The 16,798-nt window shown below is 41.8% G+C and overlaps 1 protein-coding gene across 5 annotated transcripts in view; it reads right to left on the bottom strand.

Annotated features, from left to right (window-relative positions):
• Window positions 1-16,798, bottom strand: part of zmynd11 (zinc finger, MYND-type containing 11) — a 40,302-nt gene that overhangs the window by 18,855 nt on the left and 4,649 nt on the right. For 4 of the 5 annotated variants that reach the window (XM_088345335.1, XM_088345345.1, XM_088345354.1 and 1 more), the window contains 4 exons: window positions 10,273-10,432; window positions 9,252-9,275; window positions 4,234-4,452; window positions 4,080-4,157 (listed from right to left, as the gene is read on the bottom strand). In XM_088345335.1, the coding sequence (XP_088201461.1) occupies window positions 4,080-4,157; window positions 4,234-4,452; window positions 9,252-9,275; window positions 10,273-10,432 (481 nt within the window). The remainder of the gene's footprint in view (window positions 1-4,079; window positions 4,158-4,233; window positions 4,453-9,251; window positions 9,276-10,272; window positions 10,433-16,798) is intronic. The other variant, XM_088345372.1, reaches the window with a different exon arrangement.

The raw sequence follows: 16,798 nt of genomic DNA, 5'->3' as shown, positions 1-16,798 counted from the left end.
ATCTGCTTCACAGATATGCAGAGTATGAAAGGACAAGAAACGCCTGCACTGATACTACACAGCCTGCAATATCACAGTTCATCCAGTCTCGTCCTCTGGAAGCATATTCAGCAAATCATCCCAAACAGAAGTCCATAACCAATGCTATTGTTACAGATCTTGTGATTGGATGTAGCATGCCCCTTTCAATGACGGAAAATAAACATTTCAGGCACTTCATGTCTGTGGTCGACTCCAAATACCAGCCTATCTGCCGCAGAACAATAACTTCAACAATAGAATCACTTGTTGCAGACATGCAAGAAAAGATCAAAGTGATTCTTGCTGGTGTAGACCATGTGTCGGTTACCATAGACATTTGGTCAGATAGGAGGATGCGCGGCTTTTTGGGAGTCACTGGCCATGTCTTAACAACCTCAGAAGGAGTCATGCTGAAGTCATACCTGCTGGCATGCAGCAGATTCAAGGGATCTCACACAGGAGAGCGCATTGCTGAAGCCTTTGATTCCCTGTGTGAGGATTATGGCATTCGGAAAAAACTCGACTTCATAATCTGTGATAATGCTGCGAATATGAAGCGAGCATTTTCAGTCTGTTTTCCGAAGGATCAAGATGACGAAGTAACCGATGATGACAATCTGGATGATGAAGAATTGTGGGAAGACCTCTCCAGAGGTGACTGGGAGACTGTGGACCGCACAATCAACAGAGGAAGCCCTAAACGTCAGCAATGCTTTGCGCATACTCTGCAGTTAGCTGTTGGTGATGGTCTCAAGGATGCACGGATCATGAACAGTTCCTTTGCAAAATGCTCCAAGCTTAGCTCTCTCTTGCATACATCCAGCACCTTTAAAGATGCGTTTGAGGAGAAGTTTGATCAGCGAGGGATACCCGCTGCTGTAAACACACGGTGGAATTCAACTTTCCGACAAGTCAAGGCAGTGCTCTCATTCAGTCACCAGGACTTGTGCAGTGTTGTTCAGAACACGGGACACAGTGAGCTGGTCTTCTCAATTAGGGAGTGGAACTTGATGAAGGAACTTTGTGATGTGCTACAGCCATTTGCAGAGGCCACTGATCTTACTCAGGGAGAGAAGATTGTGACGATTAGCTCTGTCCTCCCCTGTGTATTGTCTCTTAACCACCACTTGGAAAGACTCAAGCCGCAAGTGCGCTTCCTGGGAAGCATGATCCATAGCCTGCAATTCTCTTTGAAGAAACGGTTCCGGGGAATCTTCGTTAATGTGAAGATGTTGTCAGCTGCATCAGGGGAAGAGCTGCCATTTGCAGACCCAGTCTACATCAGGTCAGCTGTCCTGGACCCGGCTTTCTCCATGATGTGGCTTCAGCATGATGTGCTTGTCACCGATGATGTCAAGAATAACATTGTTGACATGGTAAAAGGTCAGTGGATTTTTTTTTTTTAACGTGATGTACACTTAGGCGTGTCACCATTATCAAATTATGGAAATGTAATTCAAAACAGTTATATGAGTATTATAATCCATTTTAGAGATGATTTTGCAAGCGTATCAAACTGTGGATGTTCAATTTTGAATAATGCTCATGAGATCTTACGCTTGCCCTTTTTTTTCTTTGTTTTAATTAGATCTGATTCTACGTGAGGTGCAACCTCACACAACATCCCAGAGTCCTGAATTCCTAGAGGAGGAAAGCGAAAGCCAGCAAGAAGACAGCACTGGCCTATTCTCAGGCTACAAAAAACGCCGCAAGCAGGACCCAACCACCAACCCAGAGACACAACTAAATAACTATTTTTCTCTTTGTTGTGGGCAGCCTTGTCTGTCCTTCTGGGACGCAAACAGGGCTGTCCTCCCTGCCCTTTTTCCTGTTGCAATGAAAGCTTTGTCAGTGCCAGCCTCAAGTTCCCCAGTGGAAAGAGTCTTCAGCCATGGTGGAATCATTATGAGACCCCATCGAGCTCGGCTTGCAGATAAGACCCTGTCTAATCTTCTATTTTGCAAATGCAATACCTTGTAAAAAGGGAATGACTGATGGATATACAGTGACTGAGTGAGTGAGTTAATTTGTGTCATTGTGAGTGAGTGAGTGAGTGAGTGAGTGAGTGAGTGAGTGAGTGAGTGAGTGTGAGTGTGTGAGTGAGAGAGAGAGGAGAAATGTAACAAAGTTTAATAATAATAAGCTATTTGTTTTAGCTGTTATTTGTTTCCTCATAAAAAGGGATTGACTTATGGATATACTGTTTGAGTGAGTGACAGAAAGCGTGTGAGAGAGAAATCTGCAAAGAAAAGAGCAAGAGAAATGTGACAGTTTAATCCTCTGTAAGTTAGTATTTGTTTTAGCTGTTATTGTTACTTTGTAAAAGTAAAAAAAAAGTAAAAGTTTGGGTTTCGATCTACAGATCACTTTTTCTGTCAATAAATACCAAATACTGACGATATCACTGTTTGTTTGAGTCTATGATGTATTTTACTGAACATGAGTATTTAGGATACAAATATTTTATTACAGGTTAGGCACATTAGCCAAGGATGATTACTTGATTTCTTATATATTGCCTTTCACTTTATTAAGATCAGATTCTGAAGCTAAAATTACAACAGTACGCCAAAGGTGACTTGACTTGGACTTGACTTGACCTATTACAGGACTTGACTTGACTTGACTTGACACAGCCTGTGACTTGACTTGACTTGACTTGCCCAAGAAAAAAATACTTGGGACTTACTTGAGACTTGCACATGTGTGACTTGGTCCCATGTCTGAGCCACATACACGCACACCTTGTAAACACAGGATACAGCAATGGAGCACACTTTTGAAGCGAGAGCAAACAAGCGCAGGACTTTATTGATTTTAGCAAATGGCATGAATGAATAATCCTTTAATGTAAACATTTACATGAGGAATGACCTATGTTTTCAGATTAACGTTCTTCGTGCTTGCGACCCCTCCAATTTGTTTGTTTGCCAATGACAAATATTATAGATGAGATCGGGTCTAAAAAACCCAGCCTGACACATGACCCAGGCCCACGGGCATCAAAAGCCAGATCCAGCCTGACCTATTTGCTTGATTTGCAGGAACGAGCCTGAGGCAAACTCAAAATTTTGTATTTTATTTGTGAGGACTCGGGGAGGAGGAGAGGTAATTTATGATAACAAAATCCAAGTTAAACAAGACTGTATAAACATTTATATCTATTTCTGTGTTTCCAGAGGTTACATTAACAATTTTTCATCATTGACTGATTTTTTTTTTTAAAGTTGGTGAGAAGATTTTAAGGCCATCATTATGATGGGTTGAAAATTGGGCCATAAACCACAGCAGCAGTACGTCCTTAAGAATATAGGACGGGCTTTTAAAGGAAGAGAGACATAGAACACTAATGGGTGGATAAAAGACAGGAAGGAGTTCTTTAATAAACATTTAAAAAGTTGTGTTTAGTACCCAAACATAGTTTTAGTAGACATTAGTTCAGGAAGTAGAGCCCTCGTCTTGGGATCAAGAGATCGCAGGTTCGATTCCCAGCTCCTCCGTGTTGTATGTCGAAATGTCCTTGGGCAAGACACTGAATCACTAATGCCCCCCAATAAAGCAGGTCGGCGCCTTGCATAGCTGCATGGCCGCTATTGGTGTGTGAGTGTGTGTGTTTGAATGGGTAAGTGTGAAGCACATTGTAAAGCGCTTTGGCAGGTCTTCATTGACTTGAAAAACGCTATATAAATGCAGACCATTTACCATTTACAACAAGTCAACGAGAGAGAAGCCTGGGTTGGGCTCGGACTCTTGCTTAAGATCTATACCTGCCGTTTATAGTGGATGAACAATCAAATTATTCATTAAGAGTGTTCTAATCATAACCCACAATTCTTTGATCGGTATGAGAACACATGCACTCTTAACATGAAGCTTAAATTGCGCGATGATTGAAAAATCCACCAACTAATTAATAGAAAATAATCTGCAATGTACTGACAAAATCCTACAATAAAATGCAAATCAAAGTGCTGTATAAACAACATCCCCTGAAGAAATAAAAATATAGATCTGGAAAAAGTAGGATGAAAAGACTGAAATGATGAGGGATCACTCACCCTCTCCTTCATGCGCTCGATGATGAAATGCAGATATTTGCACATCTCCTGTTTGCTCAGGTTCTTCTTTTTACTGCCCTGGAGAGGTATCACACCGTTTTTGATCATGAAACAAACGATTGGAAGGAGGCAGAAAGAGGGAACAGGGACCCACCCTGCAGAAGGCACACTGCCAGTGGGGGCCTGCTGTGGGATCGCGGGCCCGGCATTCCTCCGGCAGACACTTGATGTGGAAGACGCGAAAGCAGTCGTCGCAGGGCAGCACGTCGCCCGGCAGGTGGCACTGAAAGCAGTACCAGTCGTGGCTCTCCGCCTCCCACTCCTGAGGGGGACACGCAGGAGAGCGCACGTTGGCCCCGCCTGCCTCACCCTCCTAGCCGAGGGAGGAAGCCAAAAAACATCATTCCCCTATCACGGCTCACTTTCTATTGAGCTCTCTTTCATTTTACATATCTGCAGTTACTTTAACACTACTAAGTGTGTATACAGGAGAACCCGGGTTAGGGCATCTATTGATTGTTTAGAATGTTTTCACTTTACAATGCGGGATAAGATGGTTTTTGGGGCATTTTCCTCATTATACAATATCTTCATAACCATGTATTTTGTATTGTATTTATTATTATTCAGGCAGTATAAACCATCAACATGATATCTACCGGAAATCATTTTGTCACGCGAAGCTATCGACGTGACTCGTCGCCGTTTTTTTTTAGACCCAACTGCTGTGTTGGGAGTCATTAGGTGACCAAACCCCCCCCAATTCCAACCCTTAATGCCGAGCACCAAGCAGGGAGGCAATGGGTACCAATGTTGTAAGTCTTAGGTATGACTCGGCCGAGGCTTGACCCAGCGACCTCCCAGTCCCGGAGCGGGCGCCCTACCATCTAGGCTACCGAGCTGGTCTTTTTTTTTTCTTTAACTGTTTTGTACCACCTCTTTGACCTGTTGCCTTCTGGAAGATGCTACAGGTCCCTTGAAACAAGGATAAACAGGCTCAGTGAAAGTTTTTTCCCAGTGCCATCTCCACCTTAAACGGCGCATGCAACCGAAAACATATTTTGCGACTTATTTGAAGGGTTTTTTTTAATGTTGCTGCCAAATGTGTTTTGATGCTGCTAAATGTTATTGCACTACTGTTAAATGCACCATTCTTTCAGGGCGAAAGAGCACTCCACCTGGACTCATCTGACGTGAGGAAGACCCTGAGAAGGGTCAACACAAGGAAGGCTCCAGGCCCGGACAACATTCCGGGGCGGGTACTTAGGGAGTGCGCCGATCAGCTGGCTTGTGTACTAACAGACATTTTCAACACCTCGCTAGACCAAGCCAAAGTAACATCATGCTTCAAATTTGCCAACATCATCCCAGTGCCAAAGAAACCCCAGATCTTATCACTCAACGATTACCGGCCCGTTGCACTGACTCCTATCATAATGAAGTGCTTTGAGAGACTGGTTAAAGAGCACATCACCTCCAGTCTCCCCTCCTCATTCGACCCCTTTCAGTTTGCCTACAGGACAAACCGCTCCACCAGGGATGCCATCTCCTCTGCGCTTCACCTGAGCCTGACACATCTAGAGGAGAAGAACACCCATGTGCGGATGCTGTTCCTGGACTTCAGTTCAGCATTCAACACCATCATCCCACAACATCTGGTGGACAAAATGAGACTCCTGGGTTTCAACACCCCCCTGCGGAACTGGCTGCTGGACTTCCTCTGTGACAGACCCCAATCAGTGCGGATAGGTCAGAACAGTTCAGATGTCATCTACCTCAGCACGGGCTCCCCCCAAGGCTGCGTCCTAAGCCCCTTGCTGTTCACCTTGATGACACACGACTGCGTCCCTAGGTCCGCCACAAACCACATCGTGAAGTATGCTGACGACACAACAGTGGTGGGCCTCATCAGGGATGACAACGACCTGGCCTACAGAGAGGAGGTGGAGCAGTTGGTGGGCTGGTGCAGGGACAACAGCCTGGTCCTGAATGTCGACAAAACTAAAGAGATCATTGTCGACTTTAGGAAAAACCAGCCCAACCATGCCCCACTTTGCATCAACAACAAGGCTGTGGAGGTTGTCAGCAGTATCAAGTTCCTAGGGGTGCACATTACAAACAAACTCACCTGGTCCGTAAACACTGCATCACTGGTTAAGAGGGCACAGCAGCGCCTGTACTTCCTGCGGAGGATGAGGAGAGCCCACCTGCCCCCACCCTCCCTCATTACATTCTACAGGGGCACCATAGAGAGTATCCTGACCAGCTGTATCTCTGTGTGGTGTGGAGGCTGCAGCGCTACCGACTGGGGTAGTGTGAGGAGGGTAACGAGGACAGCAGAGAAAATAATCGGGACTACACTTCCCTCCATTCAGGACATTGGCCAGAAGCACTGCCTATCCCATGCTAAAAACATTACCGGGGACCCCTCTCACCCCCATCATGGACTGTTCACTCTGCTAGCCTCTGGGAAGAGGTACTGCAGTGTGCGGTGCAGGACCACCAGGCTCCGCAATAGTCTAGTCCCCCTGGCCATTAGACTGTTAAATGGTCAATCTAACATATAGTTAACTTAAATCTAAACGGCTGCTAATCTGACTTTTGCACTACTGGCAGTTTTTTTTTTTTATAGCTTGCCACTCCTTGCACATTGCTCTCTGCACTATTGTAATTACAGCGTTATTGTTACAGTGTTAATGTTACTGTGTACCTGACTTGTTAACCTGACTGCCCATTTTGCGCATCTGGTTAGCTACTCTTCTTGCACTATCGGCACTATGGTAAAATACTATACGTAGCCAAAATACAATACAACATTATTTATATCTGTACATTCAAGGAAACTGTGGGGGTCAGATGCATCGACATTTCGTTCTGTATACACGTGTACTAGAATGACAATAAAGTAGATCTGAATCTGAATCTGAATCTTTCATTGCACTTTCATCATAGCTAAGGCCAATCTCTGAGCACTACTTTGTAAATATTTTTGCCTATTTATCCTGAGAGTCTCTCATCTAATTTTTCTCGTAAAACTTTATTATTATGTTTAGCCTGGAGTGCCATGTGCAATCTTGTTGCATACAATGTTTCAACGTTTAGATCTCTGATAATATAGACGATAAATTCAACAACAAATTTTATTTTGTGTCCAAAAACTTACAAAATTCAAACTTTGCTGAGTTTGAGCGTATGAAGAGTTATATCTCTAAGATGCCTGTCTGCTATTGGTCGACGTCATATAACATTGGTTTTCGCCCCGGCGTGATGAAGATGACGATTAGTTATTTGCTTAACTTCCTTGGTTAGGTTAAGAATCTTGTGTAACAAACATTAATTTGTCTAGCTTAAGCTCAAGACTTGCAGTGATGCTAAAGACAAAAGCGAAAATATGATAACCATGGAGACGAACCTTGATATAATCAAGAAATACAAAGAAGGCACACGAATCGTTACCTTCGACAACCATGCATCCATCCATTATCAGCACCGCCTATAAGGTGGCGATTAAAGCAACAAAGGTTTTTCTCAGGGCATTAGAATTCTAAGTAAGTCTGAAGATCACTTTTAATCAGAAATCTGCCATCTTGTAGACCCTGCTGCACCTATCCGGGAACTCCACAGTTCTAGCTCAAGTCGCGTCACACAGAGTAGATAAAATGTTATTTTCGCTTGAAATTTATTTCTAATATTACTTAATCATATACACGCATATTACATATATGTTGTACCTACTGTACACTATTTGGTTACTAATGTGTATACGATAATATTTTACCCTGGCATACCAGGGTTTTGGAAAGCATTATCTAATTTATATAGGTTTCTATCCCCCACTATATGGCCATTTGACCTTACGAAGGCCACCTCAGAACAGATTCATGTCCGATCCTGGGGTTCTGGAGTATAAAAATTAAACTCTATAGTGCAAAGGTGTCCAAATACGAACCTTTTGTAGAGTTATATTTTTGTTGCCATGTATATAGATGAACAGAGGGCTGTTCTACTCATAACATTCTCACCTCATTATACAAGTGGACGATCTGCCTTACTATGTTTTCCAAACTCAAGTCAATTCACTGACTTAAGGACTTTGAAATTATTGTTGTTGCATACAAATGTGACAAATATCATTAAGTACAAGACAAACAAGTTGGTTAAAGTTCATAGACTATGACATTCCCGCACACTAGTATAACTAGCAGCAATATGTGTTAGTAGAATGACAAAAGTATAAGAACTTCTACTTCTTTAACTAGTAAACAAAAGGAAAAAAGGGAAATAGGCATGCCAGACACAAACATAAGACACAAAGTACTTGTCAGGATTCTTACGCACAGACATGGCTTGGCTACAATGCAACAAGATGATAACACAGTCTGAAAGCTCATCTAGACCGTGAAATATTGGCCAGAAACGTTTAGTGCTCAACTAGGGAGAACACCTCAAATGTGATTTTGCTTTGAACAAGTCTGAAAAGGTCAAAAGATTAGAGAGCATCTTTTAATATGACTTTGATTGCAATTCCACGTCCGTGCGTTAGTAGCCAGAAATTATTTTCATGAGATCCCTCTCACGAAAGGTTATTGATGGGGCAGTCACAGATTTTACAGAACAGGTAGGTTTATTGTTGTGTTGCTGTGCTTGGCTATTAATGAAAATGTAACTGTCGGGAGGGAATTTATTTACGCTCACCGTCACAAAGATATATTATATTCAAGTATCAATAACACAGTTTATCCAATATTAGATTAAAATTTGTTTCAACTTTAACTAACATTTTTATTCTTAATTCATTTATGATTTGTTATTACCAGAGGGGCAATGATGCTATGATTACTGATCAGAAAAACTGAACTCCTCAGGGAGTTGAATAAATGCACATATTATATCGCCTGTAAGCTTGCATGGCACATTTAGTCACTCTTCAGTCAGCTAATCATATTCTGTAGCGACTTAAAGGCTTGGGAGCATTTTCTTTGTTGAAATAAAAATGTGTCCATTTTGTAAATTGTGGATATACAAAGCCCCTATGTCTGGTGATTGTTGGCTACACATTTTTTGTAATCCAATTTGAAAAATAAAATCTGTGACTATGCTTTACGTGTTCGAATGTGAGGAGAATTCAAAACTATGGGAGGGTTGAACAAAGAAAGATGCAGAAGCACTTACCTCGCATCCCTCCGCTTGGGGCTCCTGTGACGACAATGATTCAGAGTGTTTAAAAAGTGATACCAGAGCCTGTCGTGGGCCTGTCTGTACACACTCTTGCTGACAAAGAGTGGGGAATATATCGGCTCTTTCATGGTAATAAATATTTTTTTAAGAGTTAACTTATCCCAAAATTGATTCAGACTGCTAAATCTGTGATGCAAAATTCCAGTAAAACTTTATTGTTCAGGTTTGTTATATCTAGTTTTAGGGTGTGTCTCTAAAGAGCGGTGGGATGCTTTAGTTTACACCAACAACAACTGAGAACCTTTGAGGAATGTGCTATATCTGATCAGGAGTCATCTCCTGCTACTGGTAACCATGGAAAGCAGTACTATTTGTTTTATGTGGAGGAGCAAGACCAACCAAATAAAATGGCCTGGAGAGGGATGGGCTGCCTAAGACACACCACAGGAAGTGTGGCCCCAACAACCCAGGCGTTCATGGGATCTGAACAGTAAAATCTTGTTTATTTGTTTACAGTTGTTATTTAAATTTTCTATATATCTTTAAAGTACGTTTGATGTGACAATGCGTAATAAATCCCCACTAGATGTTATTATAGTCGTTTTATGCTGCCCTGTTTAGATGTTGCATGCACCTGTCCTCTTGAGCGCGACCATTAGAGGTGATGATGCTTCATATGACTATGCTATACAAACTAATGCCAGCTACCGGTAATCCCGAGGGAAGAAGCCATCAGAGCAGGTGGCGTCTTTTTTTTTTTTTAGCAGACTTGTTAAGAAACATGGAAACCGCTTTAACCATTTACAAACACTTGCCCTAAGATTGGAGCCCTTTTCAATCTTTAAAAACACAAAATCAAAATTCAAGCATTCAAGAATTTCAAGCACCGGTATGAATCCTGCAAGTATTCCCACGAACTATTTGGAGCAATCCCAGTGAACATAAGCTTTTGTGAGCATGGAGCTGCTATCGGGAGAAGCTAGCATAACCTGGCGAGAACAATCAGAGGACTCACGATCTCGTCTCCAGGCAGCCAGTATCCCTCCTGCTCGATTCCTGCCTTGGAGCCTTTGCAGCCAACCGTCAGCGTCTCCACCACCAGGCCGTCCTTCACGGCCAGGCTCAGTTGTCGGGCGGTCTCCTTAGGGTGCATGCCAAAAACGCGGCTCAGGTACCTGGCCAGGGAAAAAGCACCTCAGTCAAATCCCTAACCAAAAACAAAATCAGAAATACACATCTTACTTGCTGAAAAAAAAAAGGACTTGACCCTCTTATTACCATAGGGGAGCCGCCGCCCTGTTTTACAAGCACTCTTTAAATTACTGTAACAGAAATTTAAAAAATCAAATTGAATTAATGTAGTTCTCTAAAACATCCACAACGATGGCAGCAACTACCACAATCGTATCTCACGGGCATCCAGGTGTAGTAACAAACTAATCACAGACAAGAAATGACACATATGGGGCATAATAAGTAATGCATTTTGTAAATCGTTTGTTAACTGTAACCAATAGAAAAAAAAACAAATTACAATTGAATCCTTTGAACATTACTTTATTAGTTTTGATTGTCAAAGGGCAATGAATTGGGGTAATTATTGGTCATGTATGATGTGGATCTTTGTCTCCAGGAATTGTTTCACAATATATCAAAGAGAACCATAAAATGCAATATATGTTGGCAATATATGGACAACTGAGAGACGTACGGAAAGAAATGACAGAAATCAAAAAAGACTTTGTGGGACATATTAACAACGCAGTGAAATGAAGAACTTGAGAAAATTAAAGAGATAATCAAGCCACATCAACAGATCATAAAAGAAATTTAACAATACAAAGAAATGGAAGAGAAGATTATAATTCTACAACATAATGCAGATGATTTCGAAAAATGTTCTCGTCTCAATGAGTTAATCATTACAGGACTTAAAGTTCAGCTGCGGGCAAGAAATACCAACCCAGACCAAAATATGGAGACAGTGGCTCAACAAGTGATTTTTCCAAACAGAAAATTCAACAAACAGTAAAGAACGTCTCTTTTATGGTAATAAATATTTTTTTAAGAGTTAACTTAGCCCAGCTCGGTAGCCTAGATGGTAGGGCGCCCATTCCGAGACTGGGAGGTCGCTAGTTCAAGCCTCGGCCGAGTCATACCTAAGACTTAGAACATTGGTACTCATTGCCTCCCTGCTTGGCGCTTGGCATTAAGGGGTTTGGTCACCTAATGACTCCCAACACAGCAGTTGGGTCTAAAATGGCGGCGCCCTGTTTGGCTGCGGCTGCATCGGCTCGCTACAGTTTACCTGTACGGGTCAGGTGTATCGCCATTGCGTTCTGGGTGCATGATTACAAAGAATGACAATAAAAGTAAATTCTATTCTATTCTAAGAAAGACCTTGTTGACCTCTGCTATCAACTTTTACCAAGAGGAAAAAGACCACCGTCTGTTTTGTTACCGGTTTAAATCCAATTGAGAAGTCTGCCATTTTAAAGCTAAGACCTAAATTAAAGGGCCAAAAAGTCTAAATCAACGAAAATCTCACCAAACCGCTGAAATTACCCGAAAGGCATGACGAATGAAAAAAAATATGGACTTGTAGCCCGCACTTGGACGGCAGACCGACGGAAGACTCCCAGATCAAATTTAAAACCAGAGAATTGAAGACCTGGGCAAACTCCTAAAAAACTGGACACACATGTTGGAATATCCTTTTTAAATACAGACTTTTGGACTGTTCCCCTTTCTTCATGAATGATTAAACAGCATAACAACTGATTAATAAATCAAAAATGTATGATGCATATTACATATATATCTACATTGTACAGACGCTCCCCTACTGACGACCAATCGACTTACGATAAACGATAGATACGATCATTTTTTCAGGACGTCGAAAAATATCCGGACATTGCTGTAAGTTAGATTTTGTATTGTGTGCACCTTTTTCTGAGTACATGACATTACTGCAGTGCTTCTTTCCGCCACTACCAGTGTGTGGCGCTGTGAGAGGTCACCCAGCATCCACCTCTTCCTAGTTCGTGTAGAACATTCTATACTGTATCTCCTGCGCACAAAGAACTTTGACGTTTTTATTGCTTAATATCCTGTCCATCCGTTCAATATGGTTGGTGTGTAGTGTAAAGAAGAGGCGAGCAGTTTCTTTGAAATGAAAGTGGGGTTTTTAAGGGTTATTGTTCTATCTTCGTTATTCATTATCCATTATCCGTTATCGGTCAGTTCATAATACGCTACAAAGCCTAGGAGACACTTACTCTCAGCCAAAAGGCCAAACTAAGGTCCTAGCCCTAAAGCCTTGCTGCAATCATTGCAAATGCACCGTTCCCGGAGGTACTGCAATACCGGGCCAATGCGTGGAGTGGACAGAGCAAGCTCTTATTGGAGAAGAAAGGTTGATGCCGTTAAAAAAATGGTCGGAACGCTTTCTTTCGGCCACTTTTTACCACGAAGCAGGACCTCTTGAAGCGCATCTTCCAAAAGTAGGTTAAACTTAACTTTATCTTTATGGAGCATATTATTTTATAAATGTTTATTTTTAGTACAAAACAATACAGGTTACTTATACAAGCCTTAAACATACAAAATGTAGCACTGACTTAAGAACAAATTCAACTCACTAACAATCGTACGAAACCTAACTCGTTCGAGAGTAGGGCAGCGTCTAATGTGATGATGAAATCTGATTGATGTGAAAGTGTAACCAACAAATGAGTGTAATGATAAAATAAAATTGATGTAAATGAAGTTATCAAAAAGGTGAAATGAATATTCTTAACATTTAATATCCAAGTCATAATGAAGCTCATTTGTGCCTAAACTGTTCAAGGACTTTTTTCCCTCTTTTGTCTAACAAGAAAGTTTCTTTATAAACACAAAAACCTGTAGAGATTTAAACAAAATTAGAGACAGGTTTAAAGGAGATAGTTGCTTTTGTAGGGTATCGGAATGCGATACCGTCTGTGTGAGTGCAGAGGGTTTGACGGGTTTCTGTGCTGAGCCCATTTGAACTGGCCTCCCATGAAGACACAGAATACAGACGCCCAGCTTGACCTTGACCAATAATACGGTATATGCTCATCGGAGCAACATCAAGATGCCATCTCGGTCAACAGCCTCACTTAACAGACAACACTGGAGAACACCCTTGATCATGATGAGAATATCTGAGTGGGGGTTGGGCACAGGTGCTCACCTGGTCTCGTCGGACCATTGTAGCTCACTCTTGGTGCACGTTCAATCCCACTTTTTAATTTTTCACGAGACAATACCCTTTTGTCTCAGCTTTTACACATATTGTTGTACAAGAGTAAGGAGAAGGATGTAAAAGAAAAAAATATCAGAAACTGTAAAATACTTTACATATTGTGATTCAAAAACATGATCATGTATTAGCAAATAATTGTCGTAATTTGTAAGGTATAATAATTTGCTTATTTGATTGATTGAAGAAGCATTCAAAGTTATTTTGGGAACGGTTCTCTTATAAAAGCCTTTGGCTTCAACCAGTCATCCTTTTTTTTTCTTTTCAGGTGATTTTTTCCTTCTGTGATGTTTGTTGCCAACATGACTGAAGAAAAACGAGAAATACAAATACCTACTGATGTTTACTGACACCGCTACGTTTCAGACTGAACTTGAACAGGGGCTTTGAATTGGTATGTTCGAAAGGAAAATCAGTGTGGTGCGCACTGTCGGGCGGTGCAACTATGTCAATGGAAACAAGGACTTCTGCCCGCCAAAGATAGAGTGTAGGATGAATCACACCAAACCTTGGCGCTTATAATTAATAAGCGTGCAAAATGGTCAACTACATAATGCTCGAAGGATTATAAAACTTTTCACTTAGGAAAAGCTTATAGCGACTAAATTGGAGGGTGCATAAATCCCCAAGTCGTTGATTCATTTGGTAAGTTTATATGGTTCATTTGGTAAGTTTATATTTTTAAGTACTTAGCCCTTAGATTGATGTGAAATCTTGCATTAACATGTTAAGATAGGAACCAGAGTTTGTAGAAACTAGCACATCTGCCTTACAGTTCAAAGGTCCCAGGTACAATTCCAGCTACTGGCCTCCTTGAGTGGAGTTTGCATGTTCTCCCGTGCCTTTGGGCACTGTGGTTTCCTCAAACATTTAAAAAACATGACTGGCATGGGCCCAGCATCTTGGTAACTCTCGTTAGGAATAGTATAAGCGCTTTTGAAAATGAAATGTCATTGTATCATTACATTGCAAGGACATCTAAATGTTACACATGACTACATAGTGATTTAATGGTCATTTTTATTATTTATGTTATTATTTTAAATGTTATAATTGCTTTAGAAAAAGTACAACCATGTTTAATGCTGCACTTTGGCCGGGCCGTGAATATTGTCAGACAGTGAAACAGGAAAGGTTTAAAGGATACCGAAATTCTAAAACGTACATAATGTGAGAAAATAGAACATGTTTTTATTGCATACAATATATATATGTATATATATATACACACACACACAGTAGATATGTCATTGGTTATTCCAATTACTTTCCAAGATAATGCATTTTGAAGACAGTGTCTCGTCTTTGACTTCCTGAGCTATGACGTAATGTGAAGAACACTAACGACTTAGCAAGCCAGTCACCATATTGGTTTTACATGCCAATTGGTCGAAAAGGTCTTGACTGTTTTAAACTAAGTTTTGGTAATTTCCGTAATGAATGTAGGCGTTGTGTCGCAGGTGGGAGCAGCAATGTTAGAACAAATGGCGAGCAGTCAAATTGGGGAGGGGGGCGTATCTACTAGCAAAAATAAGACACAGAAAGCTAACGAACTAAACCAGCCGGGACACGGCAGGCTAGCCGGCTGCTAATAAAGGCTAACCAGGAGCGTTTGACAAAAACGGGACGCTGGCCGACCAAAAGCATGCAATTGGCAGCTGGGAGCCAACTACAAAAAACAACCACTGTAACAAATACAATCCCAGACGTAAAAATACCAAAATGATAATGGCAGGCTATAGAGGGAAAACCGAGACTGATTGACTGAAAAACCAGAGGCAGCAAACGGAAACAAACATAAACCCAGTCGGGAAATATACAAAAACTATGGGCACAGCAGGCTAACAGCTAGCTGACTGCTAACAGGGCTAGCCAGGACCAAACAAAACTGGAAATTTTAGCCTGGATGCTAACGGGGAGCTATTTGGACATTATCATATCAATTGAAAAAAAAGCATCAAAATCAAAGGAAAAGTCACGATTACATACCTGAAAAAGAGGCAGAGGCAAAAAACCGGAATACACGCTGTCAACAACCGCAGGTAAACTTACCTCATGCAGCTTTTCAAGATCTAAGCACACGCTTCGGACAAAACTGTCAGAAGCAACACGGTAAGCAAACTTCTAATCACTCCAGCAAAAAATGAGCGTTATGCAATCTCTGATTACATTTCTACAATCCCCGTCTGTATTTTTAACAGGACCCGCTGGTGTTATGAGTCTTCGTTGTCATGCGGTGACGTCACAGCTTTAGGAGATATGTGGTCAACCAATCAACATTGATAGTTAATTTCTTGAGTTCCACATCTGGTGGTCTCATCTCATTTCATCAGCTGCACCGCTTATCCTCAGTAGGGTCGCGGGGATGCTGGAGCCCATCCCAGCAATCATCGGGCAGTGGGCAGGAGACACAATGAACTGGTTGCCAGCCAATCGCAGGGCACACGGGGACAGACAACTCACTCAGTCACACCTAGGGACAATTTGGACCGGCCACCTGAAATGCATGTTTTTGGAATGTGGGAGGAAACCGGGGTGCCCGGAGGAAATCCACGCAAGCACGGGGAGAACATACAAACTCCGCACAGTAAGGCCGGGAGCTGGATTTGAACCCACTCAGGAGGTTCCCACGACCTCAGAACTGTGCCGCGCTAACCACTGCGCCGCCGTGCTGCCCACATATCTTGGAAAATATCTTCCTGCTTGTGGGGAGGAACACTACATGTTCTGTGCCAAATTGAAGATAAAAAAGGTATTTTATAATCCCTTTAAAGCGTGAAAAACCCCACAAAATCTCAAGCCATTGATGCCACTACAACAGACTTTCAAATTGTGCTCAAAATCCCTAAGTGATTGTTGGCAGCTTTAGACGGCGTGTTGGCCTGGGCTCAAACTTACAGCCTGCATTGAACTGTTCTTGTCGTCATGGCAACAACAGCACGCGGCACATTGCCTCCAGTATTCCCGCCACTGACAACACCATTGTCTCACCCTTTTTTTTATAGCAGACAGCCTTTCGAGAGGTGGGCGGCTGCCTTTTAGATGATGAAATGCCATTTTGAATTCTGATGGCCCATACACCCATGCTTAGGAATGCTGTGTTTTAATTGATCCATTCAATGAACAATGACCAAAAAAAATACACATAATTTCAATTCCTCCGCGATTAAACTAGATTCCCTGTCACAATGAAATTATTCCAGAGAATGCAATTTTATGGAAACAATTGTTTTGCTTTGTTCTAGCCACTGAA

This window comes from Urocampus carinirostris, chromosome 1 (assembly GCF_059441175.1).
Source record: "Urocampus carinirostris isolate Australia breed hairy pipefish chromosome 1, RoL_Ucar_1.0, whole genome shotgun sequence".
NCBI lineage: Eukaryota > Metazoa > Chordata > Actinopteri > Syngnathiformes > Syngnathidae > Urocampus > Urocampus carinirostris.
This window is presented reverse-complemented; position numbering and strand designations above follow the sequence as displayed.